This window comes from Heliconius melpomene, chromosome 19 (genome assembly GCF_056956725.1).
Source record: "Heliconius melpomene rosina isolate 202511_hmr_F chromosome 19, ASM5695672v1, whole genome shotgun sequence".
Taxonomy (NCBI): Eukaryota; Metazoa; Arthropoda; class Insecta; order Lepidoptera; family Nymphalidae; genus Heliconius; species Heliconius melpomene.
The window spans coordinates 10,801,261-10,824,893 of record NC_140407.1 but is presented as its reverse complement, the minus strand read 5'-3'; the positions used below and the strand labels follow the sequence as shown (position 1 = coordinate 10,824,893).

Here is a 23,633-nt window from a genome sequence, read left to right as displayed (position 1 = left end):
TCCCGGTTTACTTGATTTGCATTGTCCGTGAATCAAAAAAGTATTGACTTTTAAATATTATATATTACGTTTGTTTTGACGGTAACTTCAATTAAATTAAGTGTAATTAATTTTAAAATATTTATTTTGACTATTCACGCTATGTACGTCTCTATAACTCAAACCTTAATTAATCTTAATTTTTAAGTACTGCTAAATATTATAATAAGTCCAAATCGTTATTCTCTTTAATAGTTTTAATTAAAAAGATTACAGTACCTATCCCATGATATCATTATGGAACGCAACTGTTGTCAAATTGTGAAACAAACGTCAATATTTTTCGTTGTCAGTTTGCAGTTGGCACTTAATAAGTTGACAACTCAATAAATTTATAATCGACCCTCAGTTGTTATAGTTGTTTTAAATTCAGTTTTGCTATTCTAACATGTCTTTTCCGTACAATAAAATATTAATGAAACTCTTCGCGTTCTAACAAGTGTTTATTGTACATTTTCCCCTGTTTGTTTGACTTGTGACAGAAACTACTTACTACTGCAAAGCTAAACAAGACAAGGATTGATATAATATAAATTAAGTGCATAATTCTTTAGAATGAGGTGGACAGTACACATAGAAGGAGGGCCAAGACGAGTTAACCATGCAGCTGTTAGCATTGGAGATAAAATATATTCTTTTGGTGGATATTGTTCAACTGAAGAATACAAAGATTGGGAGCCCCTTCCAGTACATGTATTAGACACTGTATCACTTAGGTGGGCACCCGTAGATTACAAGAAAAATGATGCTGTCCCATTTCAGAGATATGGCCATACAGCAATTGCATATAAACATAAGGTATATGTCATACAATAATAGCAATAATTTAAAAATTTTAACTTTAATTCCTAAATATGAAGTGTTGTCAAATACCTATTATGTCAATATTACAGGTTTATATGTGGGGAGGCAGAAATAATGCCGTTGCTTGTGATACCCTGTCCTGTTTTGATACCAAAAAGTTAGAATGGAGTGTACCTGGAGTAACTGGCATGGTGCCATATGCAAAAGATGGTCATTCAGCTTGTATTATTAAAAACAAAATGTATATTTTTGGTGGTTTTGAATACCTTACTGATCAATATTCGCATGATGTCCACTGTCTCAATCTGGACACAATGCAGTGGAAATTTATACTTACTCATGGTACGCCACCATGCTACAGAGATTTTCACACAGCTGTTTCTTACGGTTATAGAATGTATATTTTTGGTGGTAGAGGTGATTTGAATGGTCCCTATAACTCTGAGGAAGAAATATACTGTCCTCAAGTTTATTATTTAGATACAAATACAGAAACATGGGTAAATGTCAATGCAAATGGAACTTGGCCTGAAGCAAGAAGAAGTCATTCTGCTTGTAAGTATCTCAATAAACAATATTGAAATATGTGAGGCCTTTGTGCAATTCAGCTTCAGACTGTGAACATGATATTTGTGGGTAAAATTACCATTGGATTAGATGTTTGTGGGATTGTGGATAAAATTACCATTGGATTGGATGTTTGTGGATGCAATTACCATTGGGGTTTGATTATTGTCACTACCCTATCCTACCTAGTTTTAATTTTCGGCCATTCATTTTAGAATAGTGGTTTCTTGACACTAGGTCTTGACCTAGTGTCAAGAAACCCTCTTTCTGCTTTGCTATACTTAGTCTGGTCATTAATACTGTTATAATTAAAAATAAACAAAATAGTACTTTTGAATTTGACTCAATCAAGAATTACTTAGGGTCATTTCTTAACTTATAATTTTAAAAAATAGGGTGGTAAAATCAAAGAAATACATAAGCAATATGCAAAAAAGCACACAGAAAAATGTTGTTTATGGATGACAAAACTTTTACAATTAACCAATATTTTAAAAAACAAAAAGACCATATTTATGCTCAAATCTCTTAACACCATGATAATTTGGAGTCTCTCAAAAACAACCCATACAATTGGCAGTGAAGATTTTTGTCATAGAAAGAGTGCTGCTAATGATAACTGGCCTCAACAACTTACTTCCTCAATGACCTAACTTTGAATAAGGCTTTATATATTTTTAATGGTTTTATATTAATGTATTCAACTAACAAAAAATAATAAAAAAACTATATTAAATAAAAAAATATATTTTTCTTTGTAACAATATTTATTGGCAAGAATACAGGATAAAATTTGAACCTCACAAAGAGATAAATAAAATAAGCTTGATTGTTCGTAAATATATTTTTTTATATTCCAGGGATTTACAAGGACAGCATGTACATTTTTGGTGGATTAAATGCAAAAACCAAGACTCATTTCAATGATTTATACAGATATTCAATTAAAGGAAATTATTGGGAACACATTACTGTACACGGAGTAGGGCCTTGTAAAAGGAGGAGACAAGCATGTTTAATTTATAAAAATAAAGTTTACTTATTTGGTGGAACTAGGTTTGTAATATAATGTTAGCTTATTTAATATTTTTTTATTTATAGTTCTTTGACTAGGGCATTCCGAACATGCCAGTCAAACCCATGTCACTTTGCCAAACATCTTTTTTTCTACGTGTGGAATACAGTATGAATCTTAACATTATTTTTAAATTTATTACATTGTTTAATCTTATGATTATTTACTTAACATGGTTATTTATTTATATATTTGTTATATACAGTAGAAATTTAATTAACTGGACTAACTGTTGTCATTAGGCATTCTGACAATCAAATGTATGAAGCTAGAAGAAAGAATAATAAATGTAAGAAGCAAGATATAAAAGCAGATCTTGTGCATATAGCATAATGTTATATTTCTGGTTAATCTGTATAACTGAGGGTCATATAATCGAGTTTCTATGTAACACTTTTTATTATAATATGTTAAGGACTAGTATACTAATTGCTTAAATAAAATGTATTTAATTATATAAAATACGTTACAGCCCTTGCACAAATAATAATAACAGACAAGCAGATGATTCAGATGATCCAGAAAGACTCATAGACAACAGTGATCTACATGTACTGGATTATACACCGACATTAAAGACACTGAGTATTCTCTGTGTTTTGGAACACAATTTGGATCAATCATCCCTTCCTAGGGATATCATGTAAGAATTTTTCATATATAGACGTTTCTCTGCAAATCCATCGAAGACAACAAAGAGCCATCTTTATACAAAAATAGTCTTACCAACGCTCTGTCATCTTTAGCTCAATCCCTATGCTAGTGATAAAACATGAAGCTAAAAAAATCAATTTATTGATTTGCCCTGTTTACAGAGAAACACCCATATATGTTACATATATAAAAGAATTTATCATTTAAATGGTATGTCTGAGAAGTATATTTGGGAAATATGTTCAGTAGGGATGTAAGGTATGATGTGGATCAAAAAAGGTAACAGGATCGGTTCGGTTCGGTTCTTTATTTATGGCGCTTCGAGCGTGCCAGTTGAGCACTATTCACTTCGCCAATAACAGGATCAACATAACAGTGCTGATACCAAAGCTGTTATTTGACACTGAATGTGGGTATTCCATAAGAAAAATTAAAGAAAGGTGAAGTGTATAAGTGCAATTTCTGTGTAGGATCTGAAAAGTCCATTTACTTTAACGATGGAAAGATACACAAGTACGAATGAGGATTTGCATACAAATTTTTAAACACATTATCTTCCCTTGCATTGTGCAATCGGGTGAAAAGAACATTCTCAATTGATAATTTGCTTAATTGCTTTGTTTTCAGAATTGACATCAGGACAATGACACTACCTAATCGTATAAGCAGACCTGTAAATCAAGCTGGCTAAATTAAATGAAAATTTAAATTATGATTATAAAATCATGTTTAACATATACCTACATCATTGAAGTTAAATGAATTACGACCTGTTTATTGTAACTAGAGATGTTGTGGATTTTCGTAGCCGTAACTAAGACGATCAGATACCCGAAATAAAAAACTATCCGTAACTGTAACAAATTTGAAAGATGGAAGCGCCGTCTAAAAGCGCTTACTATGGAGAAGCAATAAGTAGGAAGAACTTTTGTTACTGGGAAAATATCTAAAACAACGCAACAGCTGACACCGTTACAAGAATGTAAAAGACAGAGGATAATGCAGTTCAATTGAACAATGCAATTTTTCCCAAATTTAAGTGTTCTTGTTATATGGATACGGATATAAGAAGGTTGTAGCGTAGGTGCACAAGCTCGCCCTTTAATAGAAAAAGTAAAAAAACAACATTTACTAAAACATATAAACAGCATTTACATGGGCAATGCTTAATGTCAGGCCCTCCCCCAGAAAATATTGCTAGATATGCCCAGTCTTAATGGGAAACCGAGTGTTTTAATACTGGTGTCCCAGGTTCACTCTGGCTGTCTTATATAATTTTCGGTTGCGGTGACGGATATAAGATTATTTCGGATTATCCATTGGTGTCGGATAATTTCGGTTAACGACATAACAAGGAAAAAAAAACAAATTATCCAGACCCGAAATGGTAAATCATAACATCCTGGATTGTAACAGTTGGGATTTCACACACAACTGTCGATAATATATTACAATTATTTTGTGTGATATAAAAAGTTAAGTAAAATAAATATTATTATTAGTGTAAAAAAACTTTATTTTATTAACCAGTTGCATTAAATGTTTTCTGTTAACAAGATATCAACAAGAAGAATCTCAACATATTTATGTTAATATATGTTTATGTTTTATGTCTTTTAACTTAATCAATTATTATTTGATAGTATTTTAAATGTTTATAGTATGTCGATGCATGTTTCGTTCCTAGCCCTAGGTACTTTACTTCATATAGTAAAATATTCAAATTGAAATGAATGATTAATTAATGTAAATACGATTAAATGTATATATAACAACTGTTAGAGTACACCAATACTGCGTAAACTAATGCCATATACTCTTTATATTTACTACCATAGAACTCCAGATACAGAGTACTTGATATACATTTTTATTGTATTTCTACCTTCATATTATTTTTTAATATTTCCAACTAATGATTTCCATTAAAGTCATCATAAAAGTAGTTAAAATAAAAGACAACTATAAAATTACTAAATATACTATCCTAACTGTGAATATGATTATGTAAAAAAGTTAATAATTCTGCAAAACTTATATTGAGACATAGAATTTAAAAATATTTGGAATTAAAAAATCGTACTTTTTAAAATCATACATTGGTGTTTATTACCCTTTGCACTCTAAATGCCAGGTTGTTGGCATGCAAAAATAAACAAATTAATGGAATGTTATTTACATTATATTTCAAATAATTAGAGAGAATGTCAATAAAACAAAGCTTAAGAAAGTGTTTTTTTTATTTAAATTCATCAAATCACAATATTATTTTACATTACAGGAAAACAACCTATTATTCATCTTCTTTAACAACATGTCTTTTCCTTTCAGGAACAAATGGCACAGTTTGAGGTTTACTGTGTTTTCTCCTGTTGGCTTCCTTACGTTTGTTCTTTTCTTTAATTGTTTTAATTTCTTTTTGAGCATTAATAATATGTTTTGGCACATGTCTATGACGGGCTATCCTCTTGATTTGAGGGTGTCCACTAAACTTTTCTTTCAATGCCTCTGCATAGTTAAGTGCAGTACGTTCTCTTGGTTTGAGCTAAAAAAAAACATTTAAAGTTAAATGTTCCACATATTTTAAATTCCATATATTTAAAACTAGCGGACGCGCGCAGCTTCGCTTGCGTAATTAGGGGTGAATTCTAATAAACCACGAAAAGTGTTCGATGAAATATTTTTAAGAGTCTAAATTTCAAATTTTATAAAAATCGGTGGCGATTTAAAAAAATTTCCATACAAATTTTCAACCCCTTATTTGCACCCTTAGGGGGTAATTCTAGAAAACCATGAAACACATGTTCAATTAAATATTTTTAAGAGTCTAAAATAAAAATTTTATAATAATCGGTGGCGTTTTAAAAATTTTTCCATACAAACTTTCAACCCCTTATTTGCACCCTTAGGGGAAGAATTTTAGAAAACCATGAAACATGTGTTCAATTAAATACTTTTAAGAGTCTGGATTTCAAATTTTATAAAAATTGGTGCCGATTTAAAAAAAAATCTATACAAACTTTCAACCCCTTATTTGCACCCTTAGGGGGAGAATTCTAGAAAACGATGAAACACGTGTTCAATTAAACACTTTTGAAAATCTAAATTTCAAATTTTATAAGAATCGGTGCCGATTTAAATTTTTTTCCATACAAACTTTCAACCCCTATATCACCCCTTTAGGGTTAAAATTTTTCAAAATCCCTTAGTGGATGTCCAGATTACAAAAGTAAACATCTGTCCAAATTCCACGTTTCTACGCACAGCGGTTACGGCTGTGCGTGCGTCTTACCTCAGTCAGTGAGGACAAGTCCTTTTATATATATAGATAAAAAAGGCGACACAATAGTTCACTAATGTCATACTTACAACACCAAGTTTTTCTGAAGCTTTAGCTTTCCAAATTCTTATGTTCATTTCATCTGATCCAGTTAATATGTATTTATTATCTAAGGACCATTTCACACTGGTTAGCCTTTGCATTCTTTTGGTATGGTATACATCTCGTGAATGACCTTTTAAACTTTCAAAGATTCTTACAGTCTTATCATAACTTCCAGCTACAAATTCTCTTCCAGTTGGTGAGTAGTCAACATCTACCACAGCCGACGTATGGTCCATATGAATATTAATTGGTTGTTTTAATTTACGTACATCAAATGTATAAAGGCTAAAAAATTAGAATATAGTTTCTGTTTTAGACATGCTCTCCGGGTACTTATTTTTATGTAATAACCTCTAGTATTGTCAACATGTTTATAAAATGTAAGTTAAGGCCTCCCTCTATCTCTCAATATATATAATACTAGCGGACCCGGACGCGGCTACGCCTGCTTGAAATATAAGAATATAATTTCTATAGAAATATAATTACAATCTAGATGAAATGCTAAAAGTGACTTATATTTATTTTCATAAGGATGAATATCAAAATGACGCGGTAACGACGGTACGCGGTTGCGTAGCGACGACGTTTGTTATTAACATGGCAGAATAAATTGCATGTCAAATTAGAAAGTATTTTAATTTATTAGTATGTATGTGTAATGTAATATTATATAGCCTATAGCACTTCTGAAGAATGCAGCTTTCATACAAAACAAAAACAAAGTAAATCAATCCAGTAGATCCAGAGATCTTAGCGTTCAAACAAACAAACAAACAAACTCTTCCGTTTTATTATATTAGTATAGATTAAATGATTTTTTTCATTTCCTTACTCTGGTAACCAAGTAATGCATTCAGTTTTGTCAACATTCGATGTTTCAATTCGATGATCAAACAACATTTGATATTTAAAAAATTGTACAGTGAGCCAGTATCTTAAAACCAAGACCTCACTGCCTCTTAAAAAAAAAATATAATGCTTATACAAACTTGTAGTCTTCATTCGCAACTGTGAATACAAATGCTTCCATTGGATTCCAAGACAAAGCATTTGATCTTAGTTCCATAACTACTTTTCTTAATGGTCCAGATTCACGGAAATCATATAAAATAATACTTCTATCACTGGCACAAGATGCAAGTAAATTGGTCTCTACCTATGATAAGATTCATACATATTATTGTCATGGTAATTGACTCTAAATTGTTTTATTTAATATAAATTATACAATATAATTTCAAAAAAATATATTAATATTCTTACTTGGTTAAAAGCAACATGATGAATACTATCAACACCCCATTTAAATACTTTAATAGGCTCATTCCTTGTATTTTCCCACAGTTGGCAATGTTCTCCACAAGTTGCAAATATTGGTTTAGATCTATGATGAGTAATACCGGAGACAACTGACATACTTAAAAGTGTATTTACAGGATCTTCATCATCTGGGTTTTGTACTTCAGTATTCCATGTTTTAATAGTTTTATCATCACCAACACTAGTAAACTGCTGGCCATTTGGTGTAAAGCAAATAGAGCGGACCCAACCCTCGTGAGCAACAAAATTTCTAGTACAATTTCGACTTGCTAAATCCCATAACCTAATCTCACCATCAAATGCTCCACTTGCTAAACAAGATAATTTGTTTGGATGTTTAGCAAGACTTGATACTCCATCTGTATGTCCATCTAAATTACCTACAAATGGCTTTGCAAAAACCCTTTCAAGTTTAACTGCATTTAAAGCTCTTACATATTCTCGAGGCCCTTCCATTGGATGCAATGAAGGATCATAATTTCTAGGTACTAAAATCATAAAAAATAAGTTATGCTAAAGGTTATGTGATTAACATAACGTACAAACATGAAAAATACATCTTATTTATATAACAATGAATATATAAATATGTGCTACAACTTTAATATTTACGTATCTACTTTAAAATATTAAACTCGACCTTTTTTTAAGTGACTTACTTTTATGTATATCCCTCTTGGTCGCGCGTAAATAATCTTCTGGGTTTCGACTTATAACTTTGATTTTTAAATTGGACATTTTACCAGTTTTTAAGTATTCTTCTTAAGCGTCTAATTCTTTTATTATCCTTTAAACAATATGTAAAAATATAGTTCGACTTGCAACATAACATAAGAAAACGTGTTTTTGTTTACAAAGTAGGGATGCCCGATGATCATCGATGTTAGCAGACAAAATATCGATGTTTAATGTAACATCGATGTTGCATTAAATAAAACATTGTAACATCAATGTCAGTAGGAAGTCGCGTACACGTCATAATCACAGAACACATTTACTCATCGACCATAATCGACCAAATCGGTCATAATCGACCAAAATTTACGAATGCTTCCACACACAGTATTTATTAAATTCTGAACACCACCACACATCACAGACTAGTTTTCTACTTAGAGTAGTCTGTGGTCTATGCCGGTGAAGCCAACCCGGTATCGTTTTACATGGACTACTACATATTTTAAGCATTTCCAGCAAACCAAATAAGAAATAAATAATATTTTTTTACCAAAACTGTTTAAATTTGCAAAATGATATATGTCATTAGGTTAAACTTGGGTTAAAAAGTGTTCAGATTCTTATTAACACACACTCGCCTCGCTACTCAACCCGTTGCGCCATTAATTTTAAAAACGAATCGTCCATGCCAATTTCCATAGAATTCTGAATCATGTGATTGTCTGAAACGGAACTCTTAAGATTAAGATGATTTTGTCATAACAATACATCCCGTTATAGGTTGTCTCTTAAGTTCTTCAACTTGAAGAAAGAGTGTTACTCCCACTTAAAAAAACTGCATCATGAACAAAAAATATTCACATGTTTATTTTATTTTATTTAAAAAGACATATCGTAAGCAAAAAAAACGTACTTTTAGTATCTTATAAATTGTCGTTTTATTAACTGCTCAAAGTGTCCTGCGCAATCGACTGGTAGTGGATTCGATCCCCATTCGAGGAAATGAAATATTTATTAAATATATAGCTGAAGCGGGACGGATACAGCGTGAAACTGTGGGGAAAAGAAAAAAAAGATAAGAAAAAATAAAACATCGATGTTAGCCAACATCGATCGCCAATCCAGATCCTGAGTAAATGTGTTCTGTGCACAGATCACTGTGGTTTGACACTTTGAAGTTGAACTAATATTTTTACCGTGTAATGTATTGTAATTTTTAAAATTGTAAATAAACAACTAAAGATATTTATACCACATTGAAATGAGTTGGTATTCATTTTAAGTCTGTAAGTATGTCCTTTTCATTTATTTATATATTATTTAAATCATTCTTCTCTAGAAGTCATACAGACATTTAAAACTTATATTATAAGCATATTATATTATTCTTATAGTTTATTTTGTGTTTAAATTAATGTCCATGCTTTTATATGTAACTGATATAATTCTACAGACATTTGGTCTGTACCCTTTTTTTCCATATTATTTTTTATTTAACTAAACTTTAGTCTATTAAACTAAGGCTTAGTGGAAAATAATTAGATTTGTTAGCTTATCTTTTTAAGCATACACGTTATATACATTTTGATTATAATAAATACATGTATGTGTGTATAATATTTTAGGGGCATAATATGTCATAAGATGTTCTTAAATCTAGTTTATAGTGTCATGGGAAACAAATATCAGTTAAATTTTTATGTGATGGCAAGAGGTGCAAAAGAGAAATCTCTCTAAAATTTATTAAAGGATCTTTCTAGAACTGTTATTGATAAATTTTAAGTACTTACTTTGAAGGGGTCAATAGTAGAATTATTTGAATTTTGTTAGGTAGAGCCTGGGAGTGAGGAGGTTTTAAGGAACTTCTTAAACTTATACTCCACTTGCAAATCCCAGGTACTGCTCTAAGCTTCTTACAATGTGACAGATCCACCAAAAATGATGTAAAGGTTATTCATATCCTATCTGTGAGTAATCAGATGGATCTGATTGATGGTCAATCTGCAGTACAACATCTTGAAAACATTCTTTCAATCTGTGTAGGTGGTTCAGATATACCATTAAAAGTTTCTTTGCTTCAGAAATGCAGCTTCTGTGGTTCCAAATTTAAAATTAATCAGGACCTTGTCTGTGGTCACATGGTTACACATATTTGATTATCTTCTTACCCCGTTTACTTCCATTACAAATGGTGAGTTAGTTGAAACAAAAAAATCATGGAAAGCTATAATTTTATGTCTTTAGAAAAACATTTACGAAAGGTTGTCTCTATATTCTTAACAGAATGGAAAAAAACATATTATATTACTATAGATCCTTTTTATATCTTGTGCTTTTATTGACCGAGGCCGTCGTTTCGCATGGTCATAAGGGTGTGACTGTAACACGACGGTTGTCGTTCGATCTCCTATCGAGGGAAGGAATTATTATTTATTATAAAATTATTAAATTAGCTTCACGCTGTATATCGCACACAGCAGGGTAGGTAGGTGTTAAGGCACTCCTTTCTCCACTTTCGTATTGAGTTCCGCCACTCAACATGTAATGCCTCCAGAACTCTGCGGAATTTGGGCCACGGAGTGTCTTAATACTTCCTGCTGTATGCTGATGCTGATTCAGCTTGAAGCTGATATGGTTTTGAAGTCGTCGTCGCGTAGTGAGACAGCGTCTGACTGTATACGCTAGAGGAATGAATTAGTTTTATTTCCCTCTGGATAACACAAAGTACGACATTGCAAGATTAAATTCGTTTACTCAACACGCATCCTCAAATTAGGGCAGAAAGTGGAGGATGTCTTCTATTTACCTACCCTGTCATATGGCTGGATAATAAGTTACGCCGAAATTTTTTTTTATAACATTCAGTTATAAAAAAATCTATAAGTAGTCATTGGTTAAGCTTACGTGTATTATTGAAACAATATCTAAAATAGAAAATTTTAAAATAATCAATTTGTATGATATTAGTTGTTTAAAATAAAAAAAAATATCATCATCGCAACGTCTGATAAGGTCAGTGGTTTGTCGCTAGCTTCTGACCAAAGTTTTTATTTGTCCGTTGACCCGATCTCTGCGCCGCCGCGTATTGCTCATTATTCGTATGCCGCCCGCGCCGGATGGAATGGAGGAAGTCAGAACAGAAGTCGTCGTACATTTTGATATTTTATACTCTGTCATATGATTGTAACTATTATTTTACCATTGAGTGATATTTTAGTAGTGTTTATAAAAATTTGGTTATGAGTTATTGTTAGGTACGTATAGCAAATTGTTATTTTTACTTAGAAACTTATCCGGACGTATCCGGGTAGATATATATTTGTTTATCTATTAGGTATAATATTAAATAATTTTCAACATCAATCTAGGTATTTTATAATCTAAGAATAAATTATAATTCTATTTTTTATAAAAAAAAATAAACAAATTATGAATAGAATATTAAGTATATATAACCTTAATTATTAAACCTCTCTCTATTTATCTATCTCTATAGTAGCTCTATATCTCATAAAAATAAGTGATTTAATTCTTTATATAATTTATTTTCCGCTATCGTATTGCATAATAGATTACGTTAGTGTATCAACTCGTGTAATTTTCTGAATACTTACAAAAGTTTAATAATTTTAACTAATCTACAATAAGGTATACGTGACAAAGCTTGCATTAGGAAATTGTTTACGCACACTAGGAATAATTATCTATACTCTCACTCTGTTACCAACGACTCCGTAAGCTCACAAGAAAGATTTATTTACTTCAATCAATACGCAAGAGTAGCCAATTAAAAAATCAGTTTAGTTAAGGAATGTGCCCTAGATGTCCACGGAAATAAATGGATCATAGCTAGCTACACATACATTTATTGTTATCTATCTTTCACATATACTTAATTAAATCGTTCCAGTTTGTAGGTACTATCGTTTGTATATGTATGATATATGTAAATTTTGCAGTTTATTTCATATATTTCTGTGCATATAAGTATAGTTAAATATGATAAGTAAAAAATATTACTTCATTGTATTGCCCATATTATCGATTAGTGAAATTATAACATAAATATTTTTTGTTTTTAGCTAACGACAGAAATATGTTTCGCACGATGAAAACTTCTTATGTTATTTTCTGTTTTATCATATTAAATCTATGGACATGTTCAAGAGGGGAGCTGTTCACAGCAATATCAGATGTCGAACCTTTACTAGAAACACACAAAAAGATTATAGACGACTTAGAAGATTATATTAATAAAGAAGAAAATAGACTGGCAATATTAAAAAGGTATTATTTTTAATTTATGTAATGCACTCATTTACTTTAATTAAAGAGGTCCTATTTTTAAACAGCTCTTGCTTTTATGTTATATGTGTGCTAGATGATGTCACTGATGTAGACATCAGTAAAGACGAATTTACATTTGACGTATAAATTTTATTTATTTATTTATTTACATTTTATTATGCACAGTCTAACATTGTTAATTTACTGGGCATATTGAATGTAACTAAGCATGGATTTTGAGATGCCGTTTTCATTCATAGCAAATTAAAACACCCCTACTTTAATGATTTAGAGTTTCCCTAAAAATGCGTTTTGTATATAATACGAATACTGAGTATGTTATAATTTACTAGGTATAAGCTTTTAAAAAATCACAAATAATATTAAATACTTAAAACATTGACAATGTTTTCACTTCGTGTAGAGCACTAGGTGTAGAGTGCAACCATAAATACGAAAGGCAGTAAGGTCAAAGGTGTAATCATCGCAGTAAATTATGGGGATCCACATGTCATTTGTTATTCTCCTTTCTAATTCCAACGTCTATGTCAGCCTTTACTCTACTTTTAATAATTTTCTACAATAATATGACACATTCTTAAGCTACGTGACTACGTATTAATTAATTTTCATATTACTATGTTAATTAAAATCGTTGCTATGTTTGAAACGTATTCTGGATGTCAGGCATAAGAAATGAGATTTTATTTAATAGTTATGTAGGCAGATAGTGGTGTAAGGTATATGCAGTAAGTAATATTATAATAATGTCAATATAACATTTTCAGACACTTGGTCACGTACAAAAATGAACACGAAAAAGCTATGGAAGACATTCCCAATTACTTAGGAAATCCTATAAATGCCTTTACTTTAATAAAGAGGCTAACAACGGACTTGGATTATATTGAACGAAGTATAGAAGTTGGGACAGGTATGGATATGGTTTTTATTTTAATTCGTTTCGTTTTATTCATTTTCAGCTTCAAGTTGTATCTTGCATGTAGCAGGGTAGGTAGAGGGAGCCTAGTGTTAATACACTCCTCTCCCCACTTTCCGCATCATTCTGGAGGCATTGCGTGTTGATTGGCGGACACCAGAGTGAAAAACTGAAAATATAAAATATTTAATTTCCTCGAGTGGGAATCGAACCCACAGTCTATCACGTTTACAGTTACATGCAATGCCTCCAGAATTCGGCGAGAAGTGCGGAACGGAGTGTCCTCTCTGAGAAGCTCCCTGCGCCTATCCATGCAGGATACAGCTAAAAAAAAAGTATGAAAATTTCAAATGTTGACATGTACGCAAGGCAGCTTAACTACGTATCTATAATAGAATAGTCATTATTGTTATATGCCAAGGTATAACGAAACATGTCATTGAAGCTTGCTTAATCGTGAATCTATCGTATCTTGAGACGTTTTAAACAGTTTTATAGGATTATTTATTTTTTAACATTATGTTCTTATTAATGTTATTTAAATGAAATATATATAAAATATATACTTATAGCTTCTCGGAAACTAAACATTTAATTTCTCCTTTAAATTTCGATTGAACATTTAATTTTGTAATTCTGTCACGAAAATATTGACTTTCAAAAACGATAATATTATGTGTCTGCGCAAATAAAAAAGATAAACATTACGTTATTGGTTAGGTACATTTAAGTATTAGCACTTCAATCATTAGGTGCTTATTTCTTAGTATCTTGTATTCTTGCTTCAGAAACTCTTGGTTACATAATACGAGTACCTACCTAACAGTCGATTGTAAACAAACGTGTATCACGAACTTTATTATGGCACAATCGTGTTATTTTATGAATTTATATTCAATTTAGTGTTAATTTTATATTTATTTTAGTTTTTGTAATTAAAAATTATATCAACATAAAATTTTCATTTCGAGGCCAATCGTGGCCCAGGTGTACAAGCGTGTGACTAAACGCAACAGGTTGTTGGTTCGATTCCCACTCAATGAAATAAAATATTTAATATTTTCATTTGCTCTAGTACCGAGGCAAAGCGGGAAAGTAAAGAAAGATGAGAAGAAGAAATATATAAATATATTTGATGTTTATTACTGGCATGAAAACGTAACATTTAATATGTATTGTTATTATTATTGACTACAACATTGCACTTCGTTTTTATTGCGCCCCTAATATAATTTTATATCTTACGCTAACATTTATTATGGCCGTCGTGCTGAAGTGACGTATTATGTAATTGTAAGTAAATAGGTTGCATGTTCGATCCCCAGTGCCTTAATAAATTCTTTGTAAGAGCAAAATAAAAAGAAAACTATAACGTTTCATAAAATATTGATTTAAAAATTTACTTCGTTTTAATTACTTAGTATAACATAAGCTTACATCTAAATCTGTACTCAGTTTACGACATTTTTTATTTTTACTAACAATATGCGATTATATTATATCACAGAGTAATTTTGCACATGATAATTGTTTACTGTTGAAGTTATATGGTTTAAATGAAAGGTTACTTTCCGCCATTTTTAATGGTTGCGGTACGGTTTTCCCGTTTCCGGGTTATCACTACTAGAAAGAGTGTTTCAAGAGAAAGATGTACGTGTGTATGAAAGATGTGTGTGTGTGTATGTAAAAAATTGCACCTTATATTAGTGTAGTCCAAGCGGTAGAAGCCGCTTTATTAGCTTCACGCTTTATCTCGTAAATAGCAGGGCAAACATGGGGACTAGTGTTAAGACACTCTTTTCCCTAAGCTTCGCCCAATTGCTGAGTGACGAAACTCTACGCCGCGTTTTGTCTTTACCTATACAAAAGCCAGGAAATGAAAACAATTCATCATCCTGAGTGAGAATCGAACACGCAACCGACGCGTTTACAGTCATACGTTATGCCGCTAAACCACGACGTTGCATGCATATTCGCCTACATAGTAAATACAAACTTATATATATTCCTATATTGTTTCCTAGATTGTTTTTATGTACTTTTTAATACTTTTTTCAGAGTATATAAAGAACATAACGATACTAAACAATCACACGGACGTCAAATACCCTACTCTGGAAGACCTCTCGGGCGCCGCTCAAGCTCTAACGCGCTTGCAAGAAACGTATCACTTAGATGTCGGTGATTTGGCAGAGGGAAGACTCAATGGGGTTATTTACAGGTAGTTTGACGTTCAAATACAAATATAAATTTTTCCAACATAAAATATATTTATAATACAAATAGTTTATATTTCATTAGGTATTCGAGCTTTATGATGTGTTTTGCCATAATGAAATTTTGAATTATATTATTTAACATATCTGTAAAGATATAGTTGTAAAAATTAAATATGTGTGTATTTAACTTTTTTAACAAAAATTATATTGTCCAAAAAACGTTATCTCATTTAGTATAAATCTATTGTTCACATTCACACAAAAAGTTTACTGTACGTAGGTTCACCAGATAATAGATGTTAATCGTCGTTTGTTTTTGAATTTATTATTTATAAGCTCTTTTATACATTTTAGTATTTTACATTACGTACATCCATATCTATTTTAAACATACACCATTGTAATATTAAAATATAATTTTACAGAGACGATATACCATCTCCTCCGTAAGTAATCTAAAAACGTTTTTCAATAAAGAATAATAAGTGCCTATGTTTTTTCAATATCGATTTTTTGTAATAACAATCTAATGAAGCAAGGTTTATTATGAAGATTTAGTTCGTTTACGAAACTACCCATTGTTATATTATAATTTATTTTCACAGTGAAGATCAATTAACAGCTGTTTCGTAAGTTTTTAGTCTATATTACATGGGGTAGGGTGATCAATTTTAAAGCACTTTTTTTGTTTGGTGATGGGACATCCATTGCAGCAAGTACATACATTAAACTCATGAGGCACTATTAAAACAAATCATTATTCATGTTATTGTACAAATGAGATCAAACAATACCGACAATATATTTAGAACGATATTAAATGGTAGTTTCAACAATATAAAGCATTAGTTATAAGTAAACGACATTATTAGAGAGTAAATAAATAAGCAAAAAGAAATATTATATCAAATTCAAGATTTCTAGATGTATTTACATATATTTATTATGATATTTATATTTAAATTTGTAATTCATTGTATTATTCAGTTTGTTTATATACACAGTAGAACAGTAAGATGTGATCTTATAGTTTGTTTGTTGGAACGTGACTGAAAAGCTACATATTGTTAATCATTGATATTTTTGAATTAATGATTGAATGAAGTTATACGATTAGATATATGTATTTGTAAATTATAATTTGCTTCAAAGTGTGCAATGGACTTTTTGACTAACGAGTGTTATTATTTCTATATTAATTTATATCGATCTCACATTTTATAGCACGGCAATGAGTGCGGGCGACTGCTATGAATTGGGAAAAACTTTATACAATGAGAAAGACTACAAAAATGCACAATCCTGGATGATTGTAGCATTGCAGAAATATCGTGATGAGGAACAAGAGTATTCATTTACAGAAGTCGATATTTTGGAGTACATCAGCTTTGCATATTACTTGTTAGGTAAGATATTGAAATCTTTATGTTGATTGTCATTAGTTAATTTATATTTATGATATTAGAAAAAAAATATTTTCATATTCTCATACTGATGAGACTGTAAATAATCAATTACTTTATTAAAAATATATATTGCAATTTGCAAATGAAAAAAACGTAATTTGCATTAAAATAATAACTACAAGGCTTTTATAATACATAAAAAAGTACAAAAAAAGACGCATAGCGGTCATATATATTTTTTTTATTATTATTTTATACATCATATTTTTTTAGATGATGTTAAGAATGCTTTGGAGTGGACAAGAGAGTTATTGAAAATAGACCCTGAACACGTCCGAGCCCTTGGTAATATACCGCACTACGAGAAAGCAGTCGCTCAAAGACAAGAAAAACTATGGAAAAAACGACGTGGCGTATGTACATACATATATGATTTTTTCAAAGATTTATTTCAAACGTTTGTATAAAAAATATGAAACACATGTTTTGTGTAATGCAATTAATCTTACAAGTTCAAGGGAATAGAAAATTAATTTATCCCCGAGTGGGGATTGAACCTGTAATTATGTTGGGTACGGTGATTTATATTAAGTTACAGCGACATTGTTATCGTTTTCTTTTAGCTTTACGTTTTGTCTCGTACCACGGAGGTAGAATAGCTCCTTCCGCCTAAATTCAAGATATCACGTTTCGAGTTGTGAAACTTAACTACGGACTTATGTCGTCAAACAGATAATAATCTAATCCCCTAGTGGGAATCAAACCCACAACTTCACACATTTATAATGTTAGTAGGACTTAAAAGGCTGTAAGTTCTTATAAAGTAAAATATTCTTAATTGAGCTCTAATGTTATTTAATAATTATTATTGTTCTCCTTAATAATTAATATTCTTGCTCTGTATAAACGCCAAAAAAACCTTAATTCATTAGGACACAGGTGAAGATGACTTAGAGTTTGAAGAACAAGAAGAAGATGAAGAATTGACAGGATATGCAAAAGAAAGAAAAGTATACGAATCCCTCTGCCGCGGTGAAATGGAAATTCCCAGTGAAATATCTAAAAAGTGAGTACAGTTGATACATTTATCATCTAGTTTTCTATATGTATTGAGATTATTTTGATTGTACATGTATGTTTAATATAAAAATCGTATTAATAAAATTATTGTTTGATATATGTAAATTAAATATTATCTGTCATGAATCCTTTGAGATTTGAATCCGTTACTAACGCTGGCAAACTTAGCGTTTCAGAACGTCATTAGTATTATTAAAGGATCTATTAAATAAATTTATTTTATATGTATTTTCAGATTAATATGTCGATACTTAACTGAGAACCACCCGTTCCTCAAGCTGGCCCCAATCAAAATGGAGTATATGTACATGAAACCTGATATTATTGTATTTCATGAAGTTATAAGTGATTACGAAATAGAATATATAAAAAAACTAGCAAAACCTAGGGTAAGCACTTAATTTAACCTACTATACATTATAAATAAATTTTAGTGACTTCTTTTAGGTACAATCCAAAAGCCGGCAAAATAATTTTCGAAGAACTATTTCTGTACCTCAAATATTTATACAATCTTTATCTCGTCAGAGAAAGAGAACCTCTAGTCTTTAGGCCCTTTTTTCATATAATTTAAAACAATACTTTAATGACAACTAAATAATATATATTTGTAAAGTTTTATATTTATAATAAAGCTCGTTTAATTTACATGTATAGTTTACAATTAAAAATAGCTCTATTATGCAAACAATGTGAAATAGATTTGAGAAAACTTCTTATGTCTCCTTACAGTAAACTATTGTTAAATTTAAATTTTGCACTTGAATTCCGAAGTATTTGTTTCTAGTGTCACTTTTATGGTGTTTCTTTATGTTGTAATAAAATAAAGAAGTGCCTCGAGTCACGACTACGTTACTTATGTATAGGCAAATTATATCGATATCGTAAATCCGATATAGTGTAAAAAATGCGTATCGGATGTTTTATAGCAAAATTGCAATAGTTACCAGAACAATTAGTGTTTATGAAAATTGTTTTGAATATCGATATCGACCGGCTATGCATTTCATTTATTGTTAAAAGTTGAGGAAAGACATCACCCGCACATCACGTAACTGCCCTGCCCCCGCCTCATCACAAACACAAAAATACTGTTAAGCTCTATGGCCTCAGAAAATACAGCTGTCTGCTATATGCGCAGCTCGAAGCTGTAAAAAATATAAATAATATTAACTACAACCATAATTTATTCAGTTCAAAAGAGCAACAGTCCACGACCCGAAAACCGGCGAACTGGTGCCTGCGCACTACCGCATCAGCAAGTCGGCGTGGCTGAAGGACGAGGAGTCGTCAGTGGTGGCGCGCGTGTCCGCCCGCGTCGCGCACTTCACTGGACTCAGCATGGCTTCCGCTGAGGAGTTGCAGGTCGTCAATTACGGCATCGGTGGACATTATGAACCTCATTTTGATTTTGCCAGGGTATGTTATTTGTTGACAATTTATGTGTGAATTTCATATATTTATTATTAAAGCGAATGTCCATTAAAATATAAAGTATAAAAATGTACATTTTTCTTTTAATAATATTACAGAAGCAAGAAAACGCGTTTGAAAAGTTCAATGGCAACAGAATAGCTACCGTTTTGTTCTATGTAAGTATTAAACTAATTATAAGGAAACATAATTATTAAGAACACTTATTAAATCATAGGAAAGTCAAAATGTATAAAATCTCTAATTTTTTATAAACATATATGTAATTGTCTCCTTTTTATTTCTTATAGTCATATATCGAAAAGTAAACATAAAAAAGTACGAGGGTTTTGTATTCATTTCCTGATTATAGTATAAAGTCAAAGTCAAAATATCTTTATTCCATAAAAATGCTTAACATTTACTTGGACATGTCATAAAGTAGAAAAAAAATGCAAAATAAAATAACCAAAAAAAAAAAAATGTGCAATTTTGACTTGAAAAAAGCCCGTTCAAATGGTTGAGCTCATGAGAAGATACAGGCAAAGAAACTCATGGCCACTCTTTTAAATGCCAACATTTGTTACAAATTACAATTTACAATTTTAACTTAGAAATAGAGCAACTCATTTCCAAACATCTTTATCGCGAACATAATCTTTAACAGAGTAATATGTTTTTTGGCAGAGCCTGTGCTTTACCACTTTTTTAAATTTGTTCAGTGATAAATTAACCATGTCGTTTGGAAGTTTGTTATAAAAGTGTATACTTTGACCTACGAATGAGTGAGACACTTTATGGAGCCTAGAGAAGGGCACAGCAAGCTTATTTTTATTTCTTACATTATGTTGATGGAGGTCACTGTTTTTATTAAATTTATTAATATTTTTATGCACATATACTAAGTTGTCATAAATATATTGGGAGTGTAGTGTGAGGATGTTAAAGTCTTTGAATTTATTCCTTAGTGACTCCCGTGGACCCATTTTATAGACTGCTCGGACAGCCCGTTTTTGGAGCGCAAAAATGGTATCTATGTCAGCGGCACTGCCCCAAAGTAATAGGCCGTAAGACATAATGCTATGAAAATAGCTGAAGTATACTAAACGCGCGGTGTCAACATCGGTCAGTTGACGAATCTTACGGACAGCATACACTGCCGAACTAAGTCTACCAGATAAAGTTTCTATATGCGGACCCCATTGTAACTTAGCATCTAATTTTATACCTAAGAAAACAGTTTCATTAACTACTTTAAGTTCCTCATTGTTCATCAAGACCCTGGTTTCTACTTGTTGCACATTCTTAGTAAAGAACCTGATACATTTAGTTTTACTACTATTTAAAACCAAGTTATTGGCACTAAACCAGTGTAATATCCTAGAAAGAGCATTGTTTACATCGTCAATTTCCAATTGCCGTCTATTAACCTTAAAAACTAAAGATGTATCATCTGCAAACAACATTATTTCACAGATATCTCTCATAAGATGAGGTAAGTCATTAATGTACAAAAGGAACAAAAACGGACCCAGAATAGAGCCTTGTGGCTTATAGGTTTTTGAGCTATGGAACCCTAAACCACAATAACACATTTTAGAGCAAAAGGCTTGAAGTGAATCATAATAGTGACAAATTTTAATATAAAAACAGGTAAAATAGTGTTAAGACATTTATGAAAAGTATTTAATATTCATATAACAATCGGTCTTATGACAGTAAACTATATGTAAAAAAAATATCATCTCGTGTTGCTCGGCTGTGACGTCATGATCTTGTCAACTGATATTGGTTATTACCTACGAACAAAGGTTCAATCGTTCAGATGATTCTGTATCGACAAGACTGTATGACGAATGACGTCATAACAAATAATGGTAGCTGCTGTTTCCATACAACAAACACATTTATATAAAATTTAGATTTATTTTATTATTATGTGTAGTAAAACGATTTTGTTTAAGCAATAAGCATAGACTAACATACTGTCCCGTGTCCGCCAGATGTCGGAGGTGGCGCAGGGCGGCGCCACGGTGTTCACGGAGCTGGGCCTGAGCGTGTTCCCGGTGCGGCGCGCGGCCGCCTTCTGGCTCAACCTGCACGCGTCGGGCGAGGGCGACCTCGCCACGCGCCACGCCGCTTGCCCCGTGCTGCGCGGCTCCAAGTGGGGTACGTAGGGTGGTACTAGTTCATATCCGGCTGTCCAAATTAGAGCGTCTAGACGGTTTCCAAGAGACTCGGGTTCGAATTCTGCTACGTTTATTTTTTTATAGCGTGGAATAACACTTTAAAACATGTTAAAATACAAACACGATTATTTTTCTACTTCAACTAATTAATTTTCGCACTTTCCGAAATTCGTGATACTGCCCAATTTCGAAACATTGTGCGTCGAGTGGCGGAATTCAACTTTGCTATTTGTGAGACTGTACCGCTACGACATGACAGTATCAATATTTTTTGTTTTAATATTTCAGTAAGCAACAAGTGGATCCACCAGGGTGGTCAAGAGTTGATAAAACCCTGTGACCTAGAATACCAGGCAGAGAGCATGATTCGGCCACTACCCAAGCCGGTGTCGAAGATATTCCGATAGATTTTGGGAAAAAAGAACTGATTTAGACTGTACAAAATTTGCTTATATTATATATTTTACTTATTATAAAAGCGGAGTTGTTGCCATATATGCCATATACCGCCATACAAATCCATTTGCACAAATCTCATGCTTTATAAAACTTTAACTATATGTTTACATTTCGTTTTTATTTAACTACAAGATAAATGAACTAGATTGAATACAAAAAGAATAAAGATAGTGTATCAAACACAAATGTGTATAACATTTTGTCAATAACTTAGAGAAATATTGGTTAATAATAGTTTTAAGTTCCTAAAGCAAATTAGTCAATTATAAAAATATTGCAAGTAATATATAATTTCTAGTACTAGTAATTATTATTATAATATGCAAGAACGAATGCTTGCCTTACAGTTGCCAGTCACAAAAAAATATTATTTCTTGGTTTTTACATTTTGCAGGATTGATATATTTTTTAAAAAAAATTGTAATATTAAATAATAATATGTTCATTTACGCAATATTTTTTATTAGAAAAAAAACTGCGGCTGTTATAGAGTATTTCCTTATTTTGAAGCAGCCATGGTTTATTATTTTTATTGTATTAATTAAATATACTTTATTAATTTGTTAATGGCCATCATTGCATTTTTTATATTTTGATAAGTATATATTTTTTATGCCATAAATTTATTTCCATGACATAACATAGTAAATTTATATAAAATCTTAAAATAACTTACGTTGAAATGATTTTACTTTCTCTATATTGCGAATAATTCCATATATTAATAAACATAATATTATAAGTATTGATTTTTTTTTATTCTTGACATATAGCTATACCATACATAATCTCTAAAATTAATAAAATTTCTTTTACGATGGTTGCAGAGCAATTTAAGACAACAAAAACGTTACATATAGAATTTTATAATATACTGTACATAACATTCCTGTTGTTCATACATTGCCCTAAATCCTTCTTGCAGTTAAATTCTTAGGCATTCTCCAAGTTGTAGCTTAAAGAAGATTCCAGAACAAACAAAGTAAGTACATGCGTATGTCAACTTAGCATTGTACACTACTGTGTTTGCTATGAAACATTCTTATAATCTTGTCCAATTTCGCTGCTATGTCTTCTTAGTTTTGGACCTAAAAAGTATTTCTCTTATCAAAACT

The 23,633-nt window shown here is 31.3% G+C and overlaps 3 protein-coding genes across 5 annotated transcripts; 2 read left to right on the top strand and 1 right to left on the bottom strand.

Annotated features, from left to right (window-relative positions):
* Positions 1-318: 318 nt before the first annotated feature.
* On the top strand, positions 319-5,369 carry LOC146528726 (kelch domain-containing protein 3). Its single transcript, XM_085202842.1, has 5 exons — positions 319-837; positions 933-1,398; positions 2,271-2,466; positions 2,958-3,128; positions 3,767-5,369. The coding sequence occupies exons 1-5, from the start codon at positions 595-597 to the stop codon at positions 3,828-3,830; spliced, it is 1,140 nt and encodes a 379-aa protein (XP_085058968.1). The 5' UTR covers positions 319-594; the 3' UTR covers positions 3,831-5,369.
* Positions 5,362-8,721, bottom strand: LOC146528725 (DDB1- and CUL4-associated factor 13). Its single transcript, XM_085202841.1, has 5 exons — positions 8,507-8,721; positions 7,791-8,335; positions 7,517-7,683; positions 6,509-6,809; positions 5,362-5,684 (listed from the first exon to the last, which is right to left on the bottom strand). The coding sequence occupies exons 1-5, from the start codon at positions 8,583-8,585 to the stop codon at positions 5,433-5,435; spliced, it is 1,344 nt and encodes a 447-aa protein (XP_085058967.1). The 5' UTR covers positions 8,586-8,721; the 3' UTR covers positions 5,362-5,432.
* Positions 8,722-9,651: 930 nt separating this feature from the next.
* PH4alphaEFB (prolyl 4-hydroxylase subunit alpha-1) lies at positions 9,652-22,698 on the top strand. 3 transcript variants are annotated; one of them, XM_085202860.1, is made up of 13 exons: positions 9,685-9,811; positions 10,607-10,716; positions 12,608-12,812; positions 13,601-13,746; positions 15,811-15,973; positions 17,196-17,377; positions 17,651-17,790; positions 18,310-18,443; positions 18,693-18,846; positions 19,652-19,876; positions 19,990-20,049; positions 21,874-22,039; positions 22,348-22,698. In XM_085202860.1, the coding sequence occupies exons 3-13, from the start codon at positions 12,622-12,624 to the stop codon at positions 22,464-22,466; spliced, it is 1,680 nt and encodes a 559-aa protein (XP_085058986.1). In that variant the 5' UTR covers positions 9,685-9,811; positions 10,607-10,716; positions 12,608-12,621; the 3' UTR covers positions 22,467-22,698. The 3 variants fall into 3 exon arrangements, with proteins under 3 accessions (XP_085058984.1, XP_085058986.1, XP_085058985.1); XM_085202858.1 differs by lacking the exon at positions 10,607-10,716 and having other exon boundaries at positions 9,652-9,811; XM_085202859.1 differs by lacking the exons at positions 9,685-9,811; positions 10,607-10,716 and adding an exon at positions 11,616-11,779.
* The last annotated feature ends 935 nt before the right edge of the window (positions 22,699-23,633 follow it).

Bases quoted from the DNA above. Each gene is read 5' to 3' on its own strand.
- LOC146528726 (XM_085202842.1), top strand. From the start codon at position 595: ATGAGGTGGACAGTACACATAGAAGGAGGGCCAAGACGAGTTAACCAT. The intron at 838-932 runs GTATATGTCATA...TCAATATTACAG, and splicing joins CAATTGCATATAAACATAAG to GTTTATATGTGGGGAGGCAG. The intron at 1,399-2,270 runs GTAAGTATCTCA...TTTATATTCCAG, and splicing joins AAGAAGAAGTCATTCTGCTT to GGATTTACAAGGACAGCATG.
- LOC146528725 (XM_085202841.1), bottom strand. From the start codon at position 8,585: ATGTCCAATTTAAAAATCAAAGTTATAAGTCGAAACCCAGAAGATTAT. The intron at 6,810-7,516 runs GTTTGTATAAGC...CTAATTTTTTAG, and splicing joins GTTGCGAATGAAGACTACAA to CCTTTATACATTTGATGTAC. The intron at 5,685-6,508 runs GTAAGTATGACA...GTTTTTTTTTAG, and splicing joins CTTCAGAAAAACTTGGTGTT to CTCAAACCAAGAGAACGTAC.
- PH4alphaEFB (XM_085202858.1), top strand. From the start codon at position 12,622: ATGTTTCGCACGATGAAAACTTCTTATGTTATTTTCTGTTTTATCATA. The intron at 18,847-19,651 runs GTAAGCACTTAA...TAATTTATTCAG, and splicing joins AAAAACTAGCAAAACCTAGG to TTCAAAAGAGCAACAGTCCA. The intron at 20,050-21,873 runs GTAAGTATTAAA...CGTGTCCGCCAG, and splicing joins TAGCTACCGTTTTGTTCTAT to ATGTCGGAGGTGGCGCAGGG.